Source organism: Sparassis crispa (genome assembly GCF_003851025.1).
Source record: "Sparassis crispa DNA, contig_000011F, whole genome shotgun sequence".
Lineage (NCBI taxonomy): Eukaryota > Fungi > Basidiomycota > Agaricomycetes > Polyporales > Sparassidaceae > Sparassis > Sparassis crispa.
The window spans coordinates 341961-362736 of NW_020939757.1; the positions used below are offsets into that span (position 1 = coordinate 341961).

At 47.3% G+C, this 20776-nt stretch overlaps 4 protein-coding genes across 4 annotated transcripts; 3 read left to right on the plus strand and 1 right to left on the minus strand.

Moving 5' to 3' along the window:
* Positions 1 to 6990: 6990 nt before the first annotated feature.
* On the plus strand, positions 6991 to 8093 carry SCP_1101120 (hypothetical protein; the record flags this gene model as incomplete). The annotated part of the gene is made up of 8 exons (XM_027762548.1): positions 6991 to 7134; positions 7188 to 7292; positions 7351 to 7381; positions 7440 to 7450; positions 7510 to 7596; positions 7652 to 7741; positions 7796 to 7806; positions 7862 to 8093. 8 exons carry the CDS (start codon positions 6991 to 6993, stop codon positions 8091 to 8093), a joined length of 711 nt encoding a protein of 236 aa, XP_027618349.1.
* A 105-nt stretch (positions 8094 to 8198) lies between these two features.
* Positions 8199 to 9000, plus strand: SCP_1101130 (hypothetical protein; the record flags this gene model as incomplete). Its single annotated transcript, XM_027762549.1, has 4 exons — positions 8199 to 8274; positions 8328 to 8504; positions 8555 to 8690; positions 8751 to 9000. 4 exons carry the CDS (start codon positions 8199 to 8201, stop codon positions 8998 to 9000), a joined length of 639 nt encoding a protein of 212 aa, XP_027618350.1.
* A 2065-nt stretch (positions 9001 to 11065) lies between these two features.
* SCP_1101140 (hypothetical protein) lies at positions 11066 to 11580 on the plus strand (the record flags this gene model as incomplete). The annotated part of the gene is made up of 2 exons (XM_027762550.1): positions 11066 to 11338; positions 11407 to 11580. 2 exons carry the CDS (start codon positions 11066 to 11068, stop codon positions 11578 to 11580), a joined length of 447 nt encoding a protein of 148 aa, XP_027618351.1.
* A 1651-nt stretch (positions 11581 to 13231) lies between these two features.
* Positions 13232 to 20036, minus strand: SCP_1101150 (hypothetical protein; the record flags this gene model as incomplete). Its single annotated transcript, XM_027762551.1, has 4 exons — positions 13232 to 17192; positions 17636 to 18581; positions 18821 to 19558; positions 19676 to 20036. The coding sequence occupies 4 exons, from the start codon at positions 20034 to 20036 to the stop codon at positions 13232 to 13234; spliced, it is 6006 nt and encodes a 2001-aa protein (XP_027618352.1).
* Between the last annotated feature and the right edge of the window lie 740 nt (positions 20037 to 20776).

A 20776-nucleotide genomic window follows, 5' to 3' on the forward strand; every position in this document is an offset into this window, starting at 1 on the left:
CTTGGAGGTCTGTCTGAAACTTGGAGAAGAGAATTTATAAATGCCCTTTTATGAGTTCCTGATATATGGCGAGTCATGGTTTCCCATTCTGGTGATGGTGAGACTCAACTAGTAAAAAAGTCGCCAGCTTGGCTCTTCTTCTTTGGCGAAGTTTGTTAAACTTATAGGACTGTCTGAAACTTGTAGAAGAGGATTTATAAAGTGCAGTGCCACCATTTTAGACTTCCTGGGTATATGGCGAGCCATGGCTTTACATTCTGGTGATGGTGAGACTCAAGCTGCCAAAAAGTCGCCAACCTGGCTGTCCTTCTTTGGCGAAGTTTGTTAAACTTATAGGACTGTCTGAAACTTGTAGAACAGGATTTATAAAGTGCAGTGCCACCATTTTAGACTTCCTGGGTATATGGCGAGCCATGGCTTTACATTCTGGTGATGGTGAGACTCAAGCTGCCAAAAAGTCGCCAACCTGGCTGTCCTTCTTTGGCGAAGTTTGTTAAACTTATAGGACTGTCTGAAACTTGTAGAAGAGGATTTATAAAGTGCAGTGCCACCATTTTAGACTTTCTGGGTATATGGCGAGCCATGGCTTTGCATTCTGGTGATGGCAAGACTCAACTAGTAAAAAACTCGCCAACCTGGCTCTCCTTCTCTGGCGAAGTTTGTTAAACTTGGAGGACTGTCTGAAACTTGTAGCAGAGAATTTATAAAGTTAAATTCCATCATTTTATGAGTTTCTAGTATATGGCGAGCCATGGCTTTACATCCTGGTAATGGTGTGACTCAACTAGTAAAAAACTCGCCAACCTGGCTCTCCTTCTCAGGCGAAGTTTGTTAAACTTGGAGGACTGTCTGAAACTTGTAGCAGAGGATTTATAAAGTGCAGTGCCACCATTTTAGACTTCCTGGGTATATGGCGAGCCATGGCTTTACATCCTGGTGATGGCGAGACTCAATTTGCCAAAAAGTCGCCAACCTGGCTGTCCTTCTCTGGCGAAGTTTATTAAACTTGGAGAACTGTCTGAAATTTGTAGAAGAGGATTTATAAAGTGCAGTGCTGCCATTCTATGAGTTCCTAGTACATGGCGAGCCATGGCTTTACATTCTGGTGATGGTGTGACTCAACTAGTAAGAAAGTCGCCAACCTGGCTCTCCTTCTCTGGTGCCATTTGTTAAACTTGGAGGACTGTCTGAAACTTGTAGCAGAGAATTTATAAAGTTAAATTCCATCATTTTATGAGTTCGTAGTCTATGGCGAGCCATGGGTTTACATCCTTGTAATGGTGCGACTCAACTAGTAAAAACCTCGCCAACCTAGCTCTCCTTCTTTGGTGAAGTTTGTTAAACTTGGAGGACTGTCTGATACTTGTAGTAGGGGATTTATAAAGTGAAGTGCCACCATTCTATGAGTTCCTGGTATATGGCGAGCCATGGCCTCACATTCTGGTGAAGGTGAGACTCAACCAGTAAAAAACTCAGCAATTTGGCTCTCCTTCTCTGACAAAGTTCACAAAACTTGGAGCACTATCTGGAATTCATAGTAGTTGGTATATAAAGTAAAGCACCACCATTTCATGAGTTTCTGATAGACGTTGAGCCATGGCTTCACATCCTGAGGATGGCTAGACTTAATCTGGTGATTTTCCACTAACCTGGCGGTCCTTCTCTGGTAAAGTTAATTCAACTTGAAGCACTGTCTGGAATTGATAACAGCTGTTATATAAAGTGAAGGGCCACCATGTTATGAGTTCCTGATTGATGGTCAGCCATGGTTTCACACATAAAAATGCTAAACGACTAGCTGCTTCTGTAATAAAGTCTGTATACAATGGAGTATTATCTGAAACTTATGGCCAAAGTTATATACTGTGGAGTATGAACTGCAACTTGGAGTAGCAATATCATATTGTGACTTAACAGCTATTAATTCTCAATAACAATTAAGTGTAATTCTTTGGAGAGGGCTATACTTAAGTTTATGAAGTGTGTTTTGCTTTTCATATAAGTGAATGCCAGACATTTGTTAGAAAATGACAGATGTATCTTTTTCAAGACAACATGTAGTCAACTGTAATGTTAAGTGATTGGCAAGCTTTACTTCTCAAAAAACAGCAAAGTTCACTTCCGAAGAGTTAGCAATATTTCACTCTGAGCTCTATAGACTTCTTATAAGTGTGTCAAGAATCTATCTAGCTCTGATATAAGGTCTATGTAATCACCATCCTTTAATGTAGATAGAAAAATGTATTGAAGAAGAATCTCAAATATATAGAAGAAAACACATATAGGAGCCATTATGTTCATGTAGATGTGTATGCACTCAGAGACTAAAAAGGAAAGTGTGATTTCTTGACCAGTTCAGCAAGTCACGTGAAGTTCATTAAAGGTAGACAATATTGAATTCTTCACATAACACTAAGTGATTACAATCAAAACTAACCACAACATCATATTTTGCATATAAAGTGTTGTACTTTATTACACATAGTATCATGCAGAGAAATGGTAAGTTGTATGCTGAACTTCTCAAAGTGTTCACAGATCATTAGAATGGCTGTGTGTATCTTGCTAAACTTCAAGAAGTAATGCAAGGCTTCTAATTGAGAGCATACAACTGCTGTTGTAAGATTTAGTCACTCTTCCATATTATACATATATAAGATTATCACAGCCGGTTAGCATGCTAACTTGTGAGTGTATTTAGGATGATTAGATGTGGCTCAAAACCAACTACGAAGTCATACAGCACTGGCATTGAACAGTAATGCAACTGCTGCTCTAAGTTTTGAAAGGCTTAGATACTTCACTTTATAATAAATAGCAGATTGTCAGCATTGAAACTCAGTGCATCCACACTTTGCCAAAATGTACAAACACAGCCTGACATCAGCCAGAAGTCCATATAAAAGGACATCACAGTATATAGCTACTGCTACAACTTATAGTTAGTACTTTATATCATATGAAATTCATCAGTGTATGTGGAAAAAGAAGTATCAGATTGCCAGTTACATTTTCCCTGTGGCTCACCATCTATAAGGAACTCACGAAATGCTGGCACCACTTGATATAACATTTCAATTTTTAAACAGTGCTTTAAGTTAGACAACCTTTATCAGAGAACAAGTGCCAGATTGGTCATTCTTTTCCTGGTTAAGTCTAGCTATTATCAGGATATGAAGCTATAGCTCACCATTAATCAGGAACTCAGAAAGTGATGGCACTTCACATTATGAAATGTCTACTATAAATTCCAGACAGTGCTTCAAGTTTGCCTAACTTCATCAGAGAAGAAGAGCCAGGTTAGCGATATGTTTATCGGTTGAGTCTAGCCATTATCAGGATATTAAGCCATGGTTCCCATCTACAAGAAACTCAAACAATGATGGTGCTTCACTTAATGCTGCAGCTACTATCAATCCCAGACAGTCCTCCAAGTTTGACAAACTTTACTACAGAAGGAGAGTCAGATTGCTGAGTTTTTTACTGGTTGAGTCTCACCTTCACCAGAATGTGAGGCCATGGCTCGCCATATACCAGGAACTCATAGAATGGTGGCACTTCACTTTATAAATCCCCTACTACAAGTATCAGACAGTCCTTCAAGTTTAACAAACTTCACCAAAGAAGGAGAGCTAGGTTGGCGAGTTTTTTACTAGTTGAGTCACACCATCACCAGAATGTAAAGCCATGGCTCGCCATATACTAGGAACTCATAGAATGGCAGCACTGCACTTTATAAGTCCTCTTCTACAAATTTCAGACAGTTCTCCAAGTTTAATAAACTTCGCCAGAGAAGGACAGCCAGGTTGGCGACTTTTTGGCAAATTAAGTCTCGCCATCACCAGGATGTAAAGCCATGGCTCACCATATACTAGGAACTCATAAAATGATGGAATTTAACTTTATAAGTCCTCTTCTACAAATTTCAGACAGTTCTCTAAGTTTAATAAACTTCGCCAAAGAAGGACAGCCAGGTTGGCGACTTTTTGGCAAATTGAGTCTCGCCATTACCAGGATGTACAGCCATGGCTCTCCATATACTAGGAACTCATAAAATGATGGAATTTAACTTTATAAGTCCTCTTCCACAAGTTTCAGACAGTTCTTCAAGTTTAACAAACTTCACCAAAGAAGGAGAGCCAGGTTGGCGAGTTTTTTACTAGTTAAGTCACACCATCACCAGGATGTAAAGCCATGGCTCGCCATATGCTAGGAACTTATAGAATGGCAGCACTGTACTTTATAAGTCCTCTTCTACAAGTTTCAGACAGTCCTCCAAGTTTAACAAACTTCGCCAAAGAAGGACAGCCAGGTTGGCGACTTTTTGGCAGCTTGAGCCTCACCATCACCAGAATGTAAAGCCATGGCTCGCCATATACCCAGGAAGTCTAAAATGGTGGCACTGCACTTTATAAATCCTCTTCTACAAGTTTCAGACAGTCCTATAAGTTTAACAAACTTCGCCAAAGAAGGAGAGCCAAGCTGGCGACTTTTTTACTAGTTGAGTCTCACCATCACCAGAATGGGAAACCATGACTCGCCATATATCAGGAACTCATAAAATGGCATTTATAAATTCTCTTCTCCAAGTTTCAGACAGACCTCCAAGTTTGACAAACTTCGCCAAAGGAGAGCCAGATTGCTGAGTTTTTTACTGGTTGACTCTCGCCATCACAAGAATGTAAAGCCATGGCTCTTCATATATGCAGGAAGTCTAAAATAGCAGTACTGCACATTATAAATCCTCTGCTACAAGTTTCAAATAGTCCTCCAAGTTTAACACACTTCGCCAGAGAAGGACAGCCAGGTTGGCGACTTTTTGGCAGCTTGAGTCTCGCCATCACTAGAATGTAAAGCCATGGTTCGCCATATATCAGGAACTCATAAAATGGTGGCACTGCACTCTATACGACAGCTACAATAAGTTTCAGGCAGGACTCCATGTTGTAAAAACTCCACTAGAGATGTAGTGTCAGGTTAGCGATTAGGTGTCTTGCTGAGTCCAGGCACTGCCAGCATTATAATGGTGAATCAATCACTGACTAATAACACCATGTCGGTGAGCCCACTGCTCAGAGATACCCCTATGGTGGTCAGCCCATCACTAAATAATAGCATTATGGTGATGGGCCCACTGCTCAGAAGTACCCCTATGGCGGTGGGCCCACTGCTCAGAATAACACCCATCGCTCAGAACACTACCTATGGCAGTGGGCTGATCGCTCAGAACACTACCTATGGTGGTCGGCCGATGGCTGTATAATAGCCCCAGTGGTGATGGGCCCATCGCTCAGAACTATCACCGTGGGGGTGGGCCCATGCCTATATAATAGTAGCACCATGGCGGTGGGCCGATCGCTCAGAAATACTCCTATGGCGGTGGGCCGATCGCTCTAGCATTTCCTTTCTCTCCATGAGCCGATCGCTTACAACTCCTTACACAGACCGATGGGCCGACGTCCGCTGGCTGTCCAGTTCATGACAATGTCAGGGTAAATGGGAGTCCAGTTCACAAACATGACTGAATGGGCTGTTGCGTGGGGTTTGCTCATCATATTGCTCACATAGAATATTGTTGTTGTAGAACATATTGCTGTCATGGCAAAGAGTGGAATGGATTTTTTGTGCTTTTCTTCATGGGATGATGTTCCATCATTAGTTTGAAGGCCTCGCAGTAGTGTACATCCGATATATTTCGGTGTGAACTAAATGTGCTGTTTGATGCATTCACAGTAGTGTAGGTCAAATATATTTCATCTCAGACTCTCTGTGGTGCATGATGTGTTCTCAGTAGTGTAGTTCAAGTATATTTCATTGCAGGTTATATGTTGTTGAGTCTCAAATCCAGGAGATACCGCATGTACCTGTGCATTTTGTTCTAGCAGTGAATCTATAGGTTCTCAAAAATATTTTTTTGACCATACAATACTTGCGAGAAGTGGAAAGGAGGTGTGAGGCAAGACCATCAACTCGCATACACTGCAGACAAGCGCGAGTTGACACAAGTACAAGTCACATTGCATCTTGCCTTGACTTCTCACTGACTTCCCACTGCCTCTGTCACACCTCTTTATCCACCATCAGCCTCACTATGTCTTCCTTTTCACAACCTCTAGCCTACCATTTCCTTCTGCACCAACCTAAATTTTTCTGGCTGCACAACTGCTGGCAATGGGCAAACGCCTGTGGACTTCAGCTGGTGGCAGGCGTTCAAAATGTCATCGAGTTGAAGTCCTCACCCTTGCCAATAGTCTCAATACAGGGGACTCTGCACCTCAGCTAGCTACCATTCTCAACTACAATCTCTACCACAATGCAAATTGCTCCAATTCAGATCAATGATGGTGACCCAGAGTGGGAGGATGATCTCATCAATGTCATTCAGCTAGAAGACCGGGGAGATGTGGGATAAAAAGTGAGGAACAAGAAGAAGTCATTATTGGTAAGTCTCCACATCACTAGTCCACTTTTGCACTAATTATTAGATTGCAGGCGGGCCTTCAGCACTGGCTGGCTTATCATGAGATGTATCTTGAGGAGCTGATTTGACATGAGGGTTTAGGAGACATGGGGGAGCTTGGGAACTGTGTAATCCACCACTGCATGGTTGACATGTGTTGCTCGGATTGCTTCAGGGGATGCATGTGCTGCAGCGAGTGCCTTCTAGAGCAGCATGCTCAGTTGCCCCTCCATCAGATACAGGTACATCTGATGTCTCACACACTCTGTGTGTTGATCACTGGTTTCTCGTTATTATAGCACTGGAATGGTGAATTCTTTGAGAAGATGACCCTCAGTGCTCTGGAACTATAAGTTCAGCTAGAACACATGAATGGCAAATGCTACATAAAGCAATGTGGGCCTGTGCATTTCACTGTCATAGACATCAATGGCATCCACCAAGTAAACATTGACTTCTGCCAGTGTGGAAACTCTCCTGGCGGGTATAATAACTGGGTACAGCTCTTGTGCATGAGATGGTATCCAGCTATGCCTGAACACCCATGCACTGCCTTTACCTTTGATTATCTCAACACGTTTCACCTCCTTACACTGCAGGGCAAGATCAATTTGTATGATTATTACAAAGCAATCCTATGGAAGACAGACAATGTGGCACTACAGAAACAAGTGGTGAGTAAACTTACTGAGAGCTCCTTGCGAACTAGCTAATGGTCGATTGTTAGTATCACTGGAACAAGGCCTCAATGGTGATTTATCAGTGGCAGCATCTGAAGATGCTCAAGAAGGCTGGAAGAGGGCACGATCTCACTGGTATTGAAGCCACAAAGGTCAGCAAGTGCACAGTAGAGTGCCCTGCATGTCCTCACCCCAGTATTAATCTTGAAGATGGCTGAGAAACTGAGTCCGAAGAGACCAGGTATGTCTTTGCCTGATCATGTCATCCCAGAAACAACTAATCTGTTTCACCATCGCAGATGGGCGAATTGTAAGATTATCACCATTGATGTGTGCTTCTGCCTCAAGCTCAAGGAGTGTAGTTTCAAGGATCCTGAGCTAGGCTCTGGCTGGGCGTATTTTGTCATGAAGAATGCATATCAGGATTATCTGAAAATGTGTAAGGATCAGCGCAAGGTGAGTGGGGCTATCATGCTCTCTAGCATGGTGTAGCTAATAAATTGCATACCAGATCACGATGTGCAAGTTGGAACTCAATGCTGTCAAGCAGGCCTACAGTAAAGGGACAAACAGCAGCCTCAGCATGACCGGCATCCTAGGTGTGAAGTGTGCATGCCATTGTTTTGTCCTTCCTAACAGTATTGGTGATCTACAGAAGGGGGAGAGGTATGTTCACTTGTCCCCAGATATTGTTAAGTTTCTCATGCTGCCATATTTACAGGTACTGCAATGTCGACTACACCATATTGTCAGTGCTCAAAGCCAGCTGCAAGACACAAGAGCAGAAAGCTGTGCCCGACCTCAATTTTTCTCATGACATTGTGTGCAACTGGTATAAGAATTTCTACAAGTGGCTCAATGATATGCCCAATGATATGCAGATCCTGGATGATGTCGATACACATGCCATGATTCCTAAAGCCCATACTGAAGGCCACAGAGCAAAGTGTTGAATGACATGGTCCTTCAACTTCTTGCCTGGAGTAGGTCGGACACATGGTGAGACAGTAGAGCAGGAGTGGGCGCATATCGGTCATGTCAGCATAAGCACATGTGAGATGGGTCCAGGTGTACAACATTCAACACTGGATGACTACTGGAGCTTGTGGAACTGGCAGAAGCCTGTTGATCTTGGTGAGTACCAGCTGCTCATCTCCATACTCTCCTGCTAATGTCATAAACTGCAGATTTTCATCTGTTGAAGCATCTTGCTGAGGCCCTTCTCATGTCGAAGAAGCACCACAAGATTGCAGAAAGATTCTCCTCAATGTTTGCACCTGCCACCATCATCAAGTGGCAGGAAATGATCGCAGACTGGAATGTGGACAAAATACAGCCCAATCCATATGTGGAGCTGACCACATGTAAGTTTGCGACTGCTGAAAGATATTATATAACTCACCTTGTTGGACAGCTACAACCATGGCGACAATTTGCTTGGAGCTTGCAGAGGAAGAAGCACTAGAGGCACTGCAGGGTGCACCACCTCCCCATGAGCAGCTGACAGTGAGCAAATTCATTCACCTTGATCTCGAACTCAAAGACAGACAGTAAGTAATTTTTTTTTGGCTGCCTATCAGCAGGGATGTTAGCTTATTGTTTGCCAACAGGCACGTGCTGCATGTCAAAGGTGAGAAAGTGCTCCACAATCCATTAAAGAAGGCCACCTTGCAGGAGAAAAGGAACACCCTCATGCAGCATATCAAGACATGGATGGGATTTCAAGCTACATACATGCCTGTCATCTCCATATTCTGCGATACTAACACTGTCGATGAGACTGCAGCAGAGGGGAATCAAGTGACCCCCACAGAGCACCTGAAGTTGTATCTGCCGTCGGAGCTAGCACAGCCAGAGTGAGCATCTGGCTGCAGGTCCAGTATCGCTGACAAGGAGCATCAGTTTCGCGTGGCCCAGATTGAAGACTCTCTCAAAGAGGTCCACCACCTGCGTCATGTTCATGCCAGTCTCCTTGCTGTAATTCGGTCATAATCAACTTCATAGGCCCCCTCCCTGAGGATGATGGATTCAATGCCATTGCAACTGTGTCCGATCACCTTGGCTCCAATGTACGTCTAATCTTCATGCGTACCAATGTCACCACACCTGAATTTGCAGCACTTTCTTTGATGCATGGTACTGCAAAAATGGGCTTCCAGTCGACATCATTTCCAATTGAGATGTCAAATTTATTTCTGTGTTCTGAAAATTGTTGTGTTACTTGACTGGTGTGAAACACAAGATGTCCACTCCTTTCACCCACAGATGGATCCGAGCGCACTAACAAAACAACAATCCAATGCCTCCATTTTCATGTGCAGCGGAACCAAATGGATTGGGATAAGGCCTTACCATATGTTCAGTTTTGCATCATGAACACGGTCAACGCATCCATTGGTTTCACCCCATTCCAACTTCGTATGGGATGCTCGCCCTGTATCATTCCCCCACTCTTCCAGTCAGACATCTCTGCCATTGCAGCAGAAACATCGAATTTAGATGTGAGCATTGCTGCCAAACTCCTGCAATGCATCGAGACCGACTCACTCGAAGCACAGGACAATTTACTCACAGCAAGAGTTGCTCAAGCTGATGCCACAAATGCACACCACGATCCTGACCCTCATTTCACTGTGGGGGATAGTGTTCTATTACCCACCTTACACTGTCAGTGTGACTTCATCCAACATGGAGACACCTGCATCGCCAAGTTCATGCCTCATTTTGATGGCTCCTACAAGGTCATTGCGGCATTCCTGACACCTCACACTACACATTGGCCCTACCAGAGACAATGAACATTATCCCCACATTCCACTCCTCGCAATTAGAGCACTACCGTCCCAATGACCCACTCCTTTTCCCCCTATGCCAACCAGATCGTCCAGGACCCATCATCACTGAGGTCGGTTCGGAAGAATGGGAGATCGATCACATTATCGACCAATTCAAATGAGGCCGCGGACTACAATACCTCGTCCATTGGAAGGGATGGGATGCGGAAGATGATCTAAAGAAGATGGTAGGGAAGAGTGTAAGCACACCGCGCGTACTTACAACGTGTCACGATCACATGACATAGTTCGCACTGTTTGTATCTGTTTGCTCCCTGACGACACTCGTGTTCGACTGTCCTTCATTGCATTCCCTTACTTCTACTCATATGCAATGAAGTCTCTTTTCCATTCCATCACTGTTTGCCGCAGCCGCTCAGTATTCCCGACCCGCGTCGGGTTCCCACCCCAGGTCATTGCACGCTTTTGATGGACTTGAATGAAGCTTCCAGTGTGAGCCACATTGTGGAGTACTTTGTAGAAGTCTTGAAATCTGTGAGTACAATGAACCAAGCTTTTATGCAGAATTAGCACTCATGAAGGCTGACAGGTAGTGCGAGATGTCAGAGAATGAAATGTCGCTGGAGTAGTATCTGACAACACAGGCAACACCTCAAAAGCACGACGAATAATCTGTCAATTGTACAGTCACATCTTTAATATGCAAGATTGTTGCCAATGAGATGTGTTTTGCGCTCGTCCAGATCTATGAGTTGGAAGAATTTGCAGATGCAAGTACCATAAGATTTCTGCCAGAGTTGCACTAGTTGATGTTCATACTGTAATAGACAGTTGCTAATATGAAGGCTATACTGGCTTACATGAGCAAGTCGACTTACACCTCGGAACAGCTGGACGTGGCCAGAAAGAAATTAAATATACCACGACGACTAGAGCGCATCGGAGACACTTGATTCAGTACTATTACCTGGTCAGCACTGTCTGTCTGATGCTGCTTACCTGCTTTTTGTGAGATTGTAAACAATCCTAGCTTAAATATTGATTTTGGAGTGAGTTACAACTAGTATCGCTGGCACTTGTGACAATAAACGCACCAAAATCTGACGTATCTGGACTGGCAGATTCTCTTCATGATATATGCCCTTGAGTCTGCCCATTTCGAGTTCGAGCTCACCAAACTCCTTGCGGTAACATTACCATTTGCAAGGGCCATTAAGTGCATCCAATCGATGCAATCTACTGCTGCAGATGTATACCTATTTTGGCAAGCAGTCACATCTCAGCTTGAATATCTGTTCCAGGAGAATCGCCTCAAACTCACAGTCAAGACGATGGTAACAATTCGAAGGATCACCAACCGCAGGTTCCATGAGATGATCAATGAAGCACCCGAGGACATCTACGTTGTTGCATCCTTCCTCGACCCACGTAAGCATCCCTTTGTAACTCGCACTCGCACTTGCTTTCGCAGATCATAGCGTACATCGAGAGGTCAATATCTAGTTCTCTTCGTGCCGGCTACTGGCTTCCGCCTGCGCCCGTACCCGCATTCTCGTCATCAGGTATCCCGGAGACCCCATACTTCCTCGCTTCCTCATTGAATGACGCCCGTGAAAATATCACTGCGCCATTGGCATACAAGTGAACGGAGACTACAGCTTTGCCCAGCCCATCAAGGAGCTTTGCGGTGATCCTCTTTTCAGGATCCTTTGCCGAGGTGTGCATGTCACCCCTTGAAGGACATCAGCTCAGCCTCAGTTACATCATAACACGAAGTACTCACTGGACTTCTGCTGTCACGATCAAGTCGCACAACTTGGGTATAGTACTGACGGCTATCTCCACGTTCTGCTCAACGGTCCGGTAGCGTGCAGATGTGCCTTTGTATGTCCAGTTTAAAAGCTGTCACACTGTACTATGAAAGCCTCTCATTGTGCGGCGTCGATGAAGGTCTGAGAGTAACGTAGAGTGCCCAGGGATGCTCGAGAGATATTTGCGGGCGATGAAGAGGTATAGGATAGGTGAGCACCTTCTTATACACGAGGGTGGGGTGTCTTTCGGACCGCCGACATTCACGTTGCGTACAGGTGTGATGCTGACTAGTTTCGGGCCGTCCTGCAATTCTCTTGCTTAGTTCTCTTGCCCTGCCTTCCCTAGTGATGTTCGGACCGCTATTTCTCGCCAGAAATGCCAAGGGAGCTGCATCTGGTGGTCTGAATGTCACTAGAGATCGTGTCCACGAATCTTGTGTGTGCCAGTTCATGATCTATATCATCTCTGGCCCATCTTCTTGGACTAGTCCAAATGCTCGAGAATGTTGAGACTTCCATTCTACGAGAAGGCTCTCACCGTGTCCCTGACTCAGTTTATCCGATCTTGGGTCTTTCATATCGACTCATCTGTGGTATTTGTTTTCCATCAGTCGCCTCATGCTACGGTCAAAGAGGTACACAATGACTCATCCTCGTGCAATTGGTAATGACTTCGGACTCACTTCATGCAACGTGAGCTGCTGATATCCGCTCAAATCTCTCATAAAATTTCTCGCGACATCACAATATTATTCCTGCAGCACCAGTGCCCCATGAAATGTGGTGCTGGTATTTGCAGTATGGAAAGCCAGAACAGCTCGCTGTCCTGATGATTTATTGGGACGTGACATGACTCACAAGGCAGGGGCTTTTTCACTCCATTCGTTCATTTGGGATGTTACTCATGGCTGTTGTGTCTGTCCCGTTGAGATCATTGATTACATCTAGCTCGATCCCATGGCCGTCAAGAAAAAATTGGCTGTTGGAACTTGGGAATGCATGTCTGTCGGTTTCGTTGGCAGCGGTATAACTAATCTCTGTGTCTGGGGTCTTGACTATGTGGACATGTATGTGGATGTGTATGCTGTGCGCTCGGTGCTCAATCGTACCATGTTCGTCAGAATTTGCCACAGCACTGATTGATGGATATGCATCACCGTCCATTCGGGCAACTATATCATCTTCTCGCCTAGGCTTAATTATCTTTAGCTCGTATGCAATTGTGTTCCCCAGGCTTGGAGACCCACAAGGCATGGCCTCAATATAAGGGTTCCACTAGCCGATTTGACAGTATCACAAGTTTGCTGGGTGGACTCCCATCTTTCGGGGTTACTTCTGGGGCGGACGCAGTGTGTTTACAATGTTTACAATATGATATTCGCCTTCGCCCCAGTGGGCTTAGGACAAGTCTAATGACAGGCCTCGACGAACCCAGTACTGTGAACTCGCACTTGCGGGAAGAAATAAGTGTCCTCTCCATGCCAATCAATGTTTGCCCCACAGCAGCTCATTCCTCTTCGCCATTTCCCACTGCACATCACCGAAGATCCGGCCGGCCAATCGTATTGCGACTAGATGCCAGTCGGCCGACAGGTGATGTAAGAGTTTGCGTCGTCGCATTCTACCGTCGCGGTCTTTGGGTGGGTCAGGGAGCAAGGGCTCCAAGTTCGGAATATGGCCTAGAAAATAGAAAGTGTAGTATAGTGGCCAAATGACAGGAGTGTCTTTGAATAGTGACTTAGCTGCATGTAAGATAGCTTTCTGATCGTCTGTCTCAGTCTCCTGCTCATCGAGCTTCATCTCGGTGCGAGCCACCAGTGCCTGACTTGTCTCCTCCCGCCAACTCTCGAACCGGGGGCATCGAACAAAAATGTGGTACGCATCCTCAATTGCATCGCAGCCGAAGCAGCAGACGTTGCTCAACATTTTCTCATGATTGTTGAGGAGATCAGCTGTTGGCAGCTGTCCGGAGCGTGCGTAGAGCTGGATGATGATGGAATATGCGGCCGTCGCATGGGTGTAGGGATAGGCGGGAGGGGGGTGTGAGTCGTATAGGTGTGCTGCCATCCTTTGCCAGTTTCCGAGACTGAGGGAGGCGGCAGTGTTCATCGCCAAGAAGTGATTGATGAAGACACGGATGTTGGACTCGATCCATCTGTCGTCATCTGTGTAATATGTGAATGTGTTCATGGAGAACGTGGGAATGGGAGCGTAGGCGATGTCGTGTATGTAGTTCTGGGACCGGGAGGCATAATGGTCGGCTTCATGGTTGAGTGCTGCAGGGACCGACTGCTCAGAAGAATGACCAGGTGTGTATAGAACCTGCATGTGCTTGCGCTGTATGAGGAACAGGATCCATCTGTAGTACGAGCGACCATTTATGTTTCGCAGTCTCGCTTCTTGATTGACTGCGGTTTTCGAGTCATCAATCAGGCGGGTCAAGTTCATGTGATCAGAGTGGAGGTATGGGATTTCGAGTGAGATATCTGCGAGGCAGAGGCCCATTATCAGTCCCATGAGCTCGCCATGAAGGATATTGACGTTACGGCCCTTTAGCTTGACCACCAACATGGAGGGCCCTGTCGCAGATGCCGTGACAGACCTGTTTTCGCCAAGCCCCGCCGAGGCAGGTAGCATTGAGCCATCAGATCCCCACAACTGTCGTCCTCCAGAGGTTGGAGATGGGAGGAAGCCGCACACGTTAGCCATGTGTACGATCTGATCTTTCGCTGCCCGCTGATGATCTGATCTCGATAGGAGGAGGTCGATGGGTCCACTCAGCATCCAGGTGATGTCGATGGAGGCTAACCGCGTGGATATCCTTTGCCAGTTCTGCTGTGCTGTGAGGGACCATGCAGTGTCTGTGGGTGGTGGGAGACAGTGGAAGCTGAGCCGCTTATCTGCACTCAGGCGCCAAGTGCCCATGTCGCTGAGTGTGCGTATGTGTTTGCCTCGGAGGGAGCGGAGGGTGTGCCCGTCGGGGTCTCCCGCACATTTCGGTATGTGGTGATTGCATATCGCTATCACATGGGATAGGAATATGTCCCCAGAGCCGATATCGGACCTGTCTGTCATCCGCAGTGAGAGCTTTGGAGTCATTGTTGACATAACCTTCTGTGCGGTAATCCATGTGGATGGGATGCTCTTTGCATAGTGAGAAAAGTCTTTCGAGAGTCCTGTACCATCGAGGGGGTATACACAGCCATTCTTGTCACAGGTCCAGTCTGCCATCGTGACCCTCGCCATGTTTCGGTATGCGGGAACGTGGTGGTTCAAGTCCCGAGCGAGTCCTTTGACTGCCGCAGCACTGTTGATGCGGGAGATTGACGAAAACTCCATTCCGTGAAGTGCGATGGGCAGCGTGGCAATGTGGGTGTTGAAGCGGAACGGAAGGCCCAGGACAGCATGTACCTTTGTCATGAGGCAGTTATCCAGAATCTCGGCATCTGCAAGTTTGACAGGCTGAAGTGAAAGGAGGGCACGGCATCGTGAGATAACACTCTGGCTTATGATCTTGCGCAAGAGTGTAATGGGTGGGCGCCCGATGAGTGTCGGGAAGGTGAATGTGTCGATGTATTCACGAAGCTCCTCAAACCATGCAGTGGGATCATCGACATTGGTCCGAAGAAAGTCGAGGCTGTTGAGGACGAGGGGGACTGTGTGCTCAGTGACAGTGAGTGGGTCAACACCAGGGAGATTCGTGATGGAAGGGAAGGAGAGTGTTGGTGGCTGCACTCCGGTTGTTCCGAGCAGGTAAGCTATGGTTTTAGTCCATTGGGTGAGCCATCCGTATGCAAACTGAAAGCGCTCCATATGGAGTGTGTTGTTGCGAAGTGATTTCAGTGTTTTGGTGAAGATGTAAGAGTCGTCAGTTGCCTCCACCATTACAATGGATAGGTGGGTGTGATCTTCGGGTAGGTGTGGATCGCCTCGCTCTGCGCTGCTTGTTGACACGATGACAGTATTGGGGTCTTGTGAGGCAATGTCATTCAGATATCGGTGGCCGAGACTGGTGGTGTATGTTGATTTGACAGGAGAAAGTGAACCACCCTGCTTTGTGACACCGGTGACAATGATCGGCTCTGTCGTTCCATGGGCTGTGCGAATAAAGCACCTTGTGTCAGTCTGAGAAGCTCTGTCAAGGTCAATAATTGCCTGTGGAAGTCCATATGCTGTGATGGCATCATAAAAGCCCTGTGGGGAGAGGTAGTCAAAGCCCTTCATCTGATCTCGCTTGAGTGTGTAGATGGGCTGGTGATGACGTGAAGACCAGCATTTCAGCCCAGCAAGAAAGCTCATAAGGTCGTGCATCTGAACACCCGGCTGTGTGGCGACTTGGGTTTCAGGTATAATACCAAGCCTTGCCGAGTATGGCATGAGGCAATGGTTCAGCCAAGAGAGGGGAGAATTGGCAAGAAAATTGGAAAGAAAGAGCCCACACCAGTTCGTGAGGTCCGTGCGAATGCCCCGTTTGTGGAACATGGTAATCCACATATCCTTTAGATCACCGGGGAAATGTGCGTGCATGACCATATAGTTATGCAGGTCCAGCACGAGCGAAAGTGTGTTATCGGAAAGTGACTTGACGCACCATTTTTCCCATTCGTCGGGCCCTGGAGAGGGTCGGGCATTACCTTTGCGCAGCATTGCACGAAATGCTACAATGGATGCTGGTTGCGGCCACTGAAAAGGGTCAGCGTGAACATGTTCACATACTTCCTTTACTGATCTGGTTGTCATCCAGGGTTTCGGGATGTCTGGAGGTGGGTCGTGGTGGTAGAGTTTGGAAAAGTACTGGCGGGTTGTTTCCTTCACGGCATCGGGGTCAGTAATGAGGTGCGCGGGATCAGTCAGGTCATTGACAGCGAGCGGCATAGGGATATAGCTCGCCGGGGTGACAAAATGCTTGGTTGACCTGCCAAGCAGGGCCGCTGTAATGCGATTCTTGTTGGTGAGCCGTGCACGGCGGGTTATCTCTGCCATACGTTCTGCAAATAGGTTCTTATAGAGTGCACGACGGGATTTGATGAGGAAATCTACAAAGGGCAATGTGAGTGGTTCAGCATGATAACGTCCAATATACCAGTTGAAGGCCTGCTGTGCAGTGAACGATACGGTCACGGGTTGGCCTGCAGACCGTGCGATGCGGATTGCGCCCCCTAGATGTCGTATGGATGCAGTCAGGCTTTCTATGGAGGGCGAGGTAATCAGTGCATGCTGTTTGCGGAAGCGCTTGACACGTCCGAAACACTCTTCAGCGGATGTCAGTATTATCTGAGTTAGGAGGTTGTATCGTGAGAGATATGATTCATTGTCCATGACAGGAAGGTGAGAAGTCGCATTGTCTGCAACTTGGGAGTCCACGCGATCACGAAACCATTGAAAACGATGCTTTTCATTCTTGTTTGGGTACTTGATGTGAGGTTTGTTGAATGCGGTGTCATAGCTAGGAATTGCCATTCGGGTTGCACCTGCAAGTAAGGGCGAAGTGTAGATGATCTGTGCAGTAACGGCGTCTGTCTGGTGGCAACGGTGATCTCAGAGTCAAGCAGCGTCATTGAGGACGAGATGACCCGGTCGATAATATTGCCGCCACCACCTGTGCCGTGTGCATGGCTCATCCAGTCAAACAGGCGGTTGTGATCCTCATTGTGCGACCAAAGATCGTACGCTCCTGTAAGTTCGAGAAAATGCCGGAACTGAGTCTGAGAGTCTGCACCTCCGGCGGCTCATTCTATTGCAGATACAGTTGCATTCAGGTCACCTGCCATGGTCCAGGAGGTCGTTGTTCCTGCACATAGCTTGGTGAGTTCTGGCCAGAATAATCGGGTGTCATCAGTGCTGCCAGGATCCCATGGTGAATAACACCCAATTATTCGGTGCACAAACCCGCAACCGGAGTTTGTCGAGAGCACAATGTCAACGGCAACAATTCGTCCTCGCAGAGCGCGATGAGTCACAACATGTCTTTGTGAGACTTGCAAATCCTTGCGGACACCGACAACAACGCCCCACTTATAATGGTGGGAGTTGCTCTGTGCCACTCCGGGTTCTTCGAATATTGCATAATCATGGTCAAGCAGTGTGGAACTCAGCTTAGTTGCAGTCTTGGTTTCCGAGAGCACGAAGACATGAGGCTGCCTTGCATTAATGGCTGTGTTAACATGGTGAACCTTGCCCGCATGCACCAGGCCATTTGCATTCAACGCGAATATGGATAAGGGTTGTGTGGATGGGGGAGCAGTCGGTACCGCATTGGATAGGTTGACCAGGGTGAGAACCACCAGCAGGATAAAGAGGAGGGGAAAATGGGTAGAGAGCACCAGTTTGATTACAATAGATTGCGATCTAGCTAGGGGACAAGCAAATACGCGACCCGTGACATTTCCGACTGCCTCCCTCAATGCCTCAACAACGAGGAAGCATGTACACCCAATTTTTCGATGAGCTGGCATGCAACTGTGCAACGGTTTTGACTTCAGCACAAAGTCTGAGGAGATGCCACGAGCCGCGTTCAGCGGGAGAGACATAGAGCCACTGCCATAGTCACGCACCTGGTCACTCTGCGAGGTGCCGCCCTCATTGACTGGGCTGCTCTTCGATGTGCGAGGTTTCTTGGCACTTGACCTGCCCAGAGCATCCGTGGAGGTGCCACGAGAGAGGGGAACTGAGGAGCTGGGGAGCCTGAGAGTTAGCGGGTCCTCCAAGATGGATGAAGAGCGTCTGGTGGAAGTGCGCAGTGCAGGCGGAATAATTATCGTGGAGTTGCTCGTGAGTCCGCGGCTTGGCCGAGGTGAAGGCGACGGAGTTCCAGGTGTGGAAGGAGTGGGAGGGACTGTTCACAGTGGAGGCGCACCAACACGCGCGCCTGCTGTGCCACCGAGAATCGCTGTGAATCCATCCGAGGAGGCCTGTATTGCGACAGTTAGCCGCTTTTCCTCCCTGGTCAGTCTGTCGACCTCTGCGCGTGCATCCAATCACTCCACCTCATCGATGCCGTGACGTGCTACCCCGCATTCAATCGTGATTTGAAGCTGGATGCCGCGAGATTTGATCGAGTGGCGGCCTCCCCACTTGCGATAAGGAGCGCTCGTTGCTGGTTTCCGAGCTGGTCCACAATAAGTCCAACGTGGGAGGTGATTGTCGTTAGAGATGCGGTGACCCCACTGAGCTGAAGCTGCACTGCATCATTCTGCGCTCGAGTCTCCCTTTGCATTTGGTCCACGCGATGAGTGAGTGCCGCAAGTCCAGAGTTCATGGACTCGGCGCCGGCTGTAAATGTCTGGGTGAAGTTGATGTGCCAAGTTCCATGAGTATTGGCTTGCCAGAGGAGCTGCGGCGGCATGAGCTTGTATTGTTTGAATTGTTCACTGAACATTTTGGCAGCCTGAAGGACTTTCGAGGTCAATTTCCAGTCACTCATCCAAAAGACGAGCGCATCGGGTTCACCAGGGGGAATGCGGTGACCGACTAGGAGCCGATCGTTGCCATCGATGAAGGTGGCATTGATCCAGCGAAGGACATGGCTGGAGATACCCTCGAAGTCGCTGATTCCCATGATAACCAGTTCGAACGCATGCAAAATCTCGATCTGGCATCCAGGGAGGACAGTCAGTTCATTGGGGGATACAGAGGTGATGGTAAGCTTGCGCTGGTCGAGAATCTGATCGACATGGGAGGGATCTGCGAGAATGAGGATCGGACCACTGCTGTTGCTAAATGAGTCAACGACGCGAAAGCCTTGATGCTCAATGTGTGATCTCAGCTTCTCAAGGATTGTCTTGTCCAGAGGAGTCTCCTTCGTAATCGATCCTCACGGGACCACATCAGTGAAGCGGATCCACATTCGCTTGTCTCTGCCTGTTTTTTGCGGTGACCATCTGACCTCCCACATTGGCTTCTCTCGACTGATCGCGTTGTGCCACTGACCGAGCAGGTCGAAGCGAGGTTCGTCGTCAGGGGTCAGAGGTTCCAGTGAGGGGTGCAGACGTATGTAGCAGGATGTAGTAGGATTGGCTCGGTTGCCCGAGAGGAACGGTTTGATGACGACATGGACATCGGCCAGGTCGGGAATCGATTGAGCGATGTCGCTGATGAGTCGTTCAACGACTGGGACTGGGTCAATTAGAGGTTTGGATTGGTCCCAAACACCGCGAACGATGAGCTCATTGCCTGACGCCAGAACGACCGTCGGGGAGGGTATGGGACTGAAGGGAGTCGCCGGGCCTTCTGCCACGCGGCGCTGGAAGGACCGGCTTCTTTTTGGTGTCACTGGTTCATCTACTTCCATTGGAAGGGCGCAGGAGTGTCAGCGGATGATAGCTCTAATGCTTTCGGATAACGAGATCCAAAATTTGGGTACGCATCAGGCGAGAGAAAAGTCAAAATCGAGATCTCCTCGGTTCTGAATGGGTTTTGTCCGGAAAAATTACACAGCAGCTATTCAAGGGTTTTATGGAGTGTATTAAGGCTATGAATGATGTCTGCACGTTGAGTCTGAAAGCTGTAGCGGCGTTGTGAGCCGGAAACGGGGGGTGGTGATGGTTGTTGTTGTTGTTGTTGTTGTTGTTGTTGTTGTTGTTGTTGTTGTTCGTTCGCATCTCGACTCGGATATCGGATATCGGAGGAAATATACTAGGCTCATAGATACAGCCTCTAGTTACCCTGAGGAAGACAGTCGTTCCTTTGTAATAGAGGCTGAGATCATTATCGATGACCCGCTGAGAAGTCGCCCATGGGAAACCGGACTTTGAACGATGCCGACGGCAATTTGATGCACGAATCTTTAGCGCTCAAGTCGCGTGCAGCCACAGGCGCGAAGCAAACAGCTCATGGCGCGATCGATCCACCTGCAGACGATGCCCATGGCGATGTCGCTGTATTTTCCAATGTACAGATGTGTTCTCAACCTATCCTTCAGTCTTTCCCAGATGTCCTAGCCTGCATTCTTGTCATGGTGTGATCAGTGCATCAAAGCCATTCTGAAAAGTGTTCAGCTGCAGGTATGATAGACATAGAAAATAACATGGA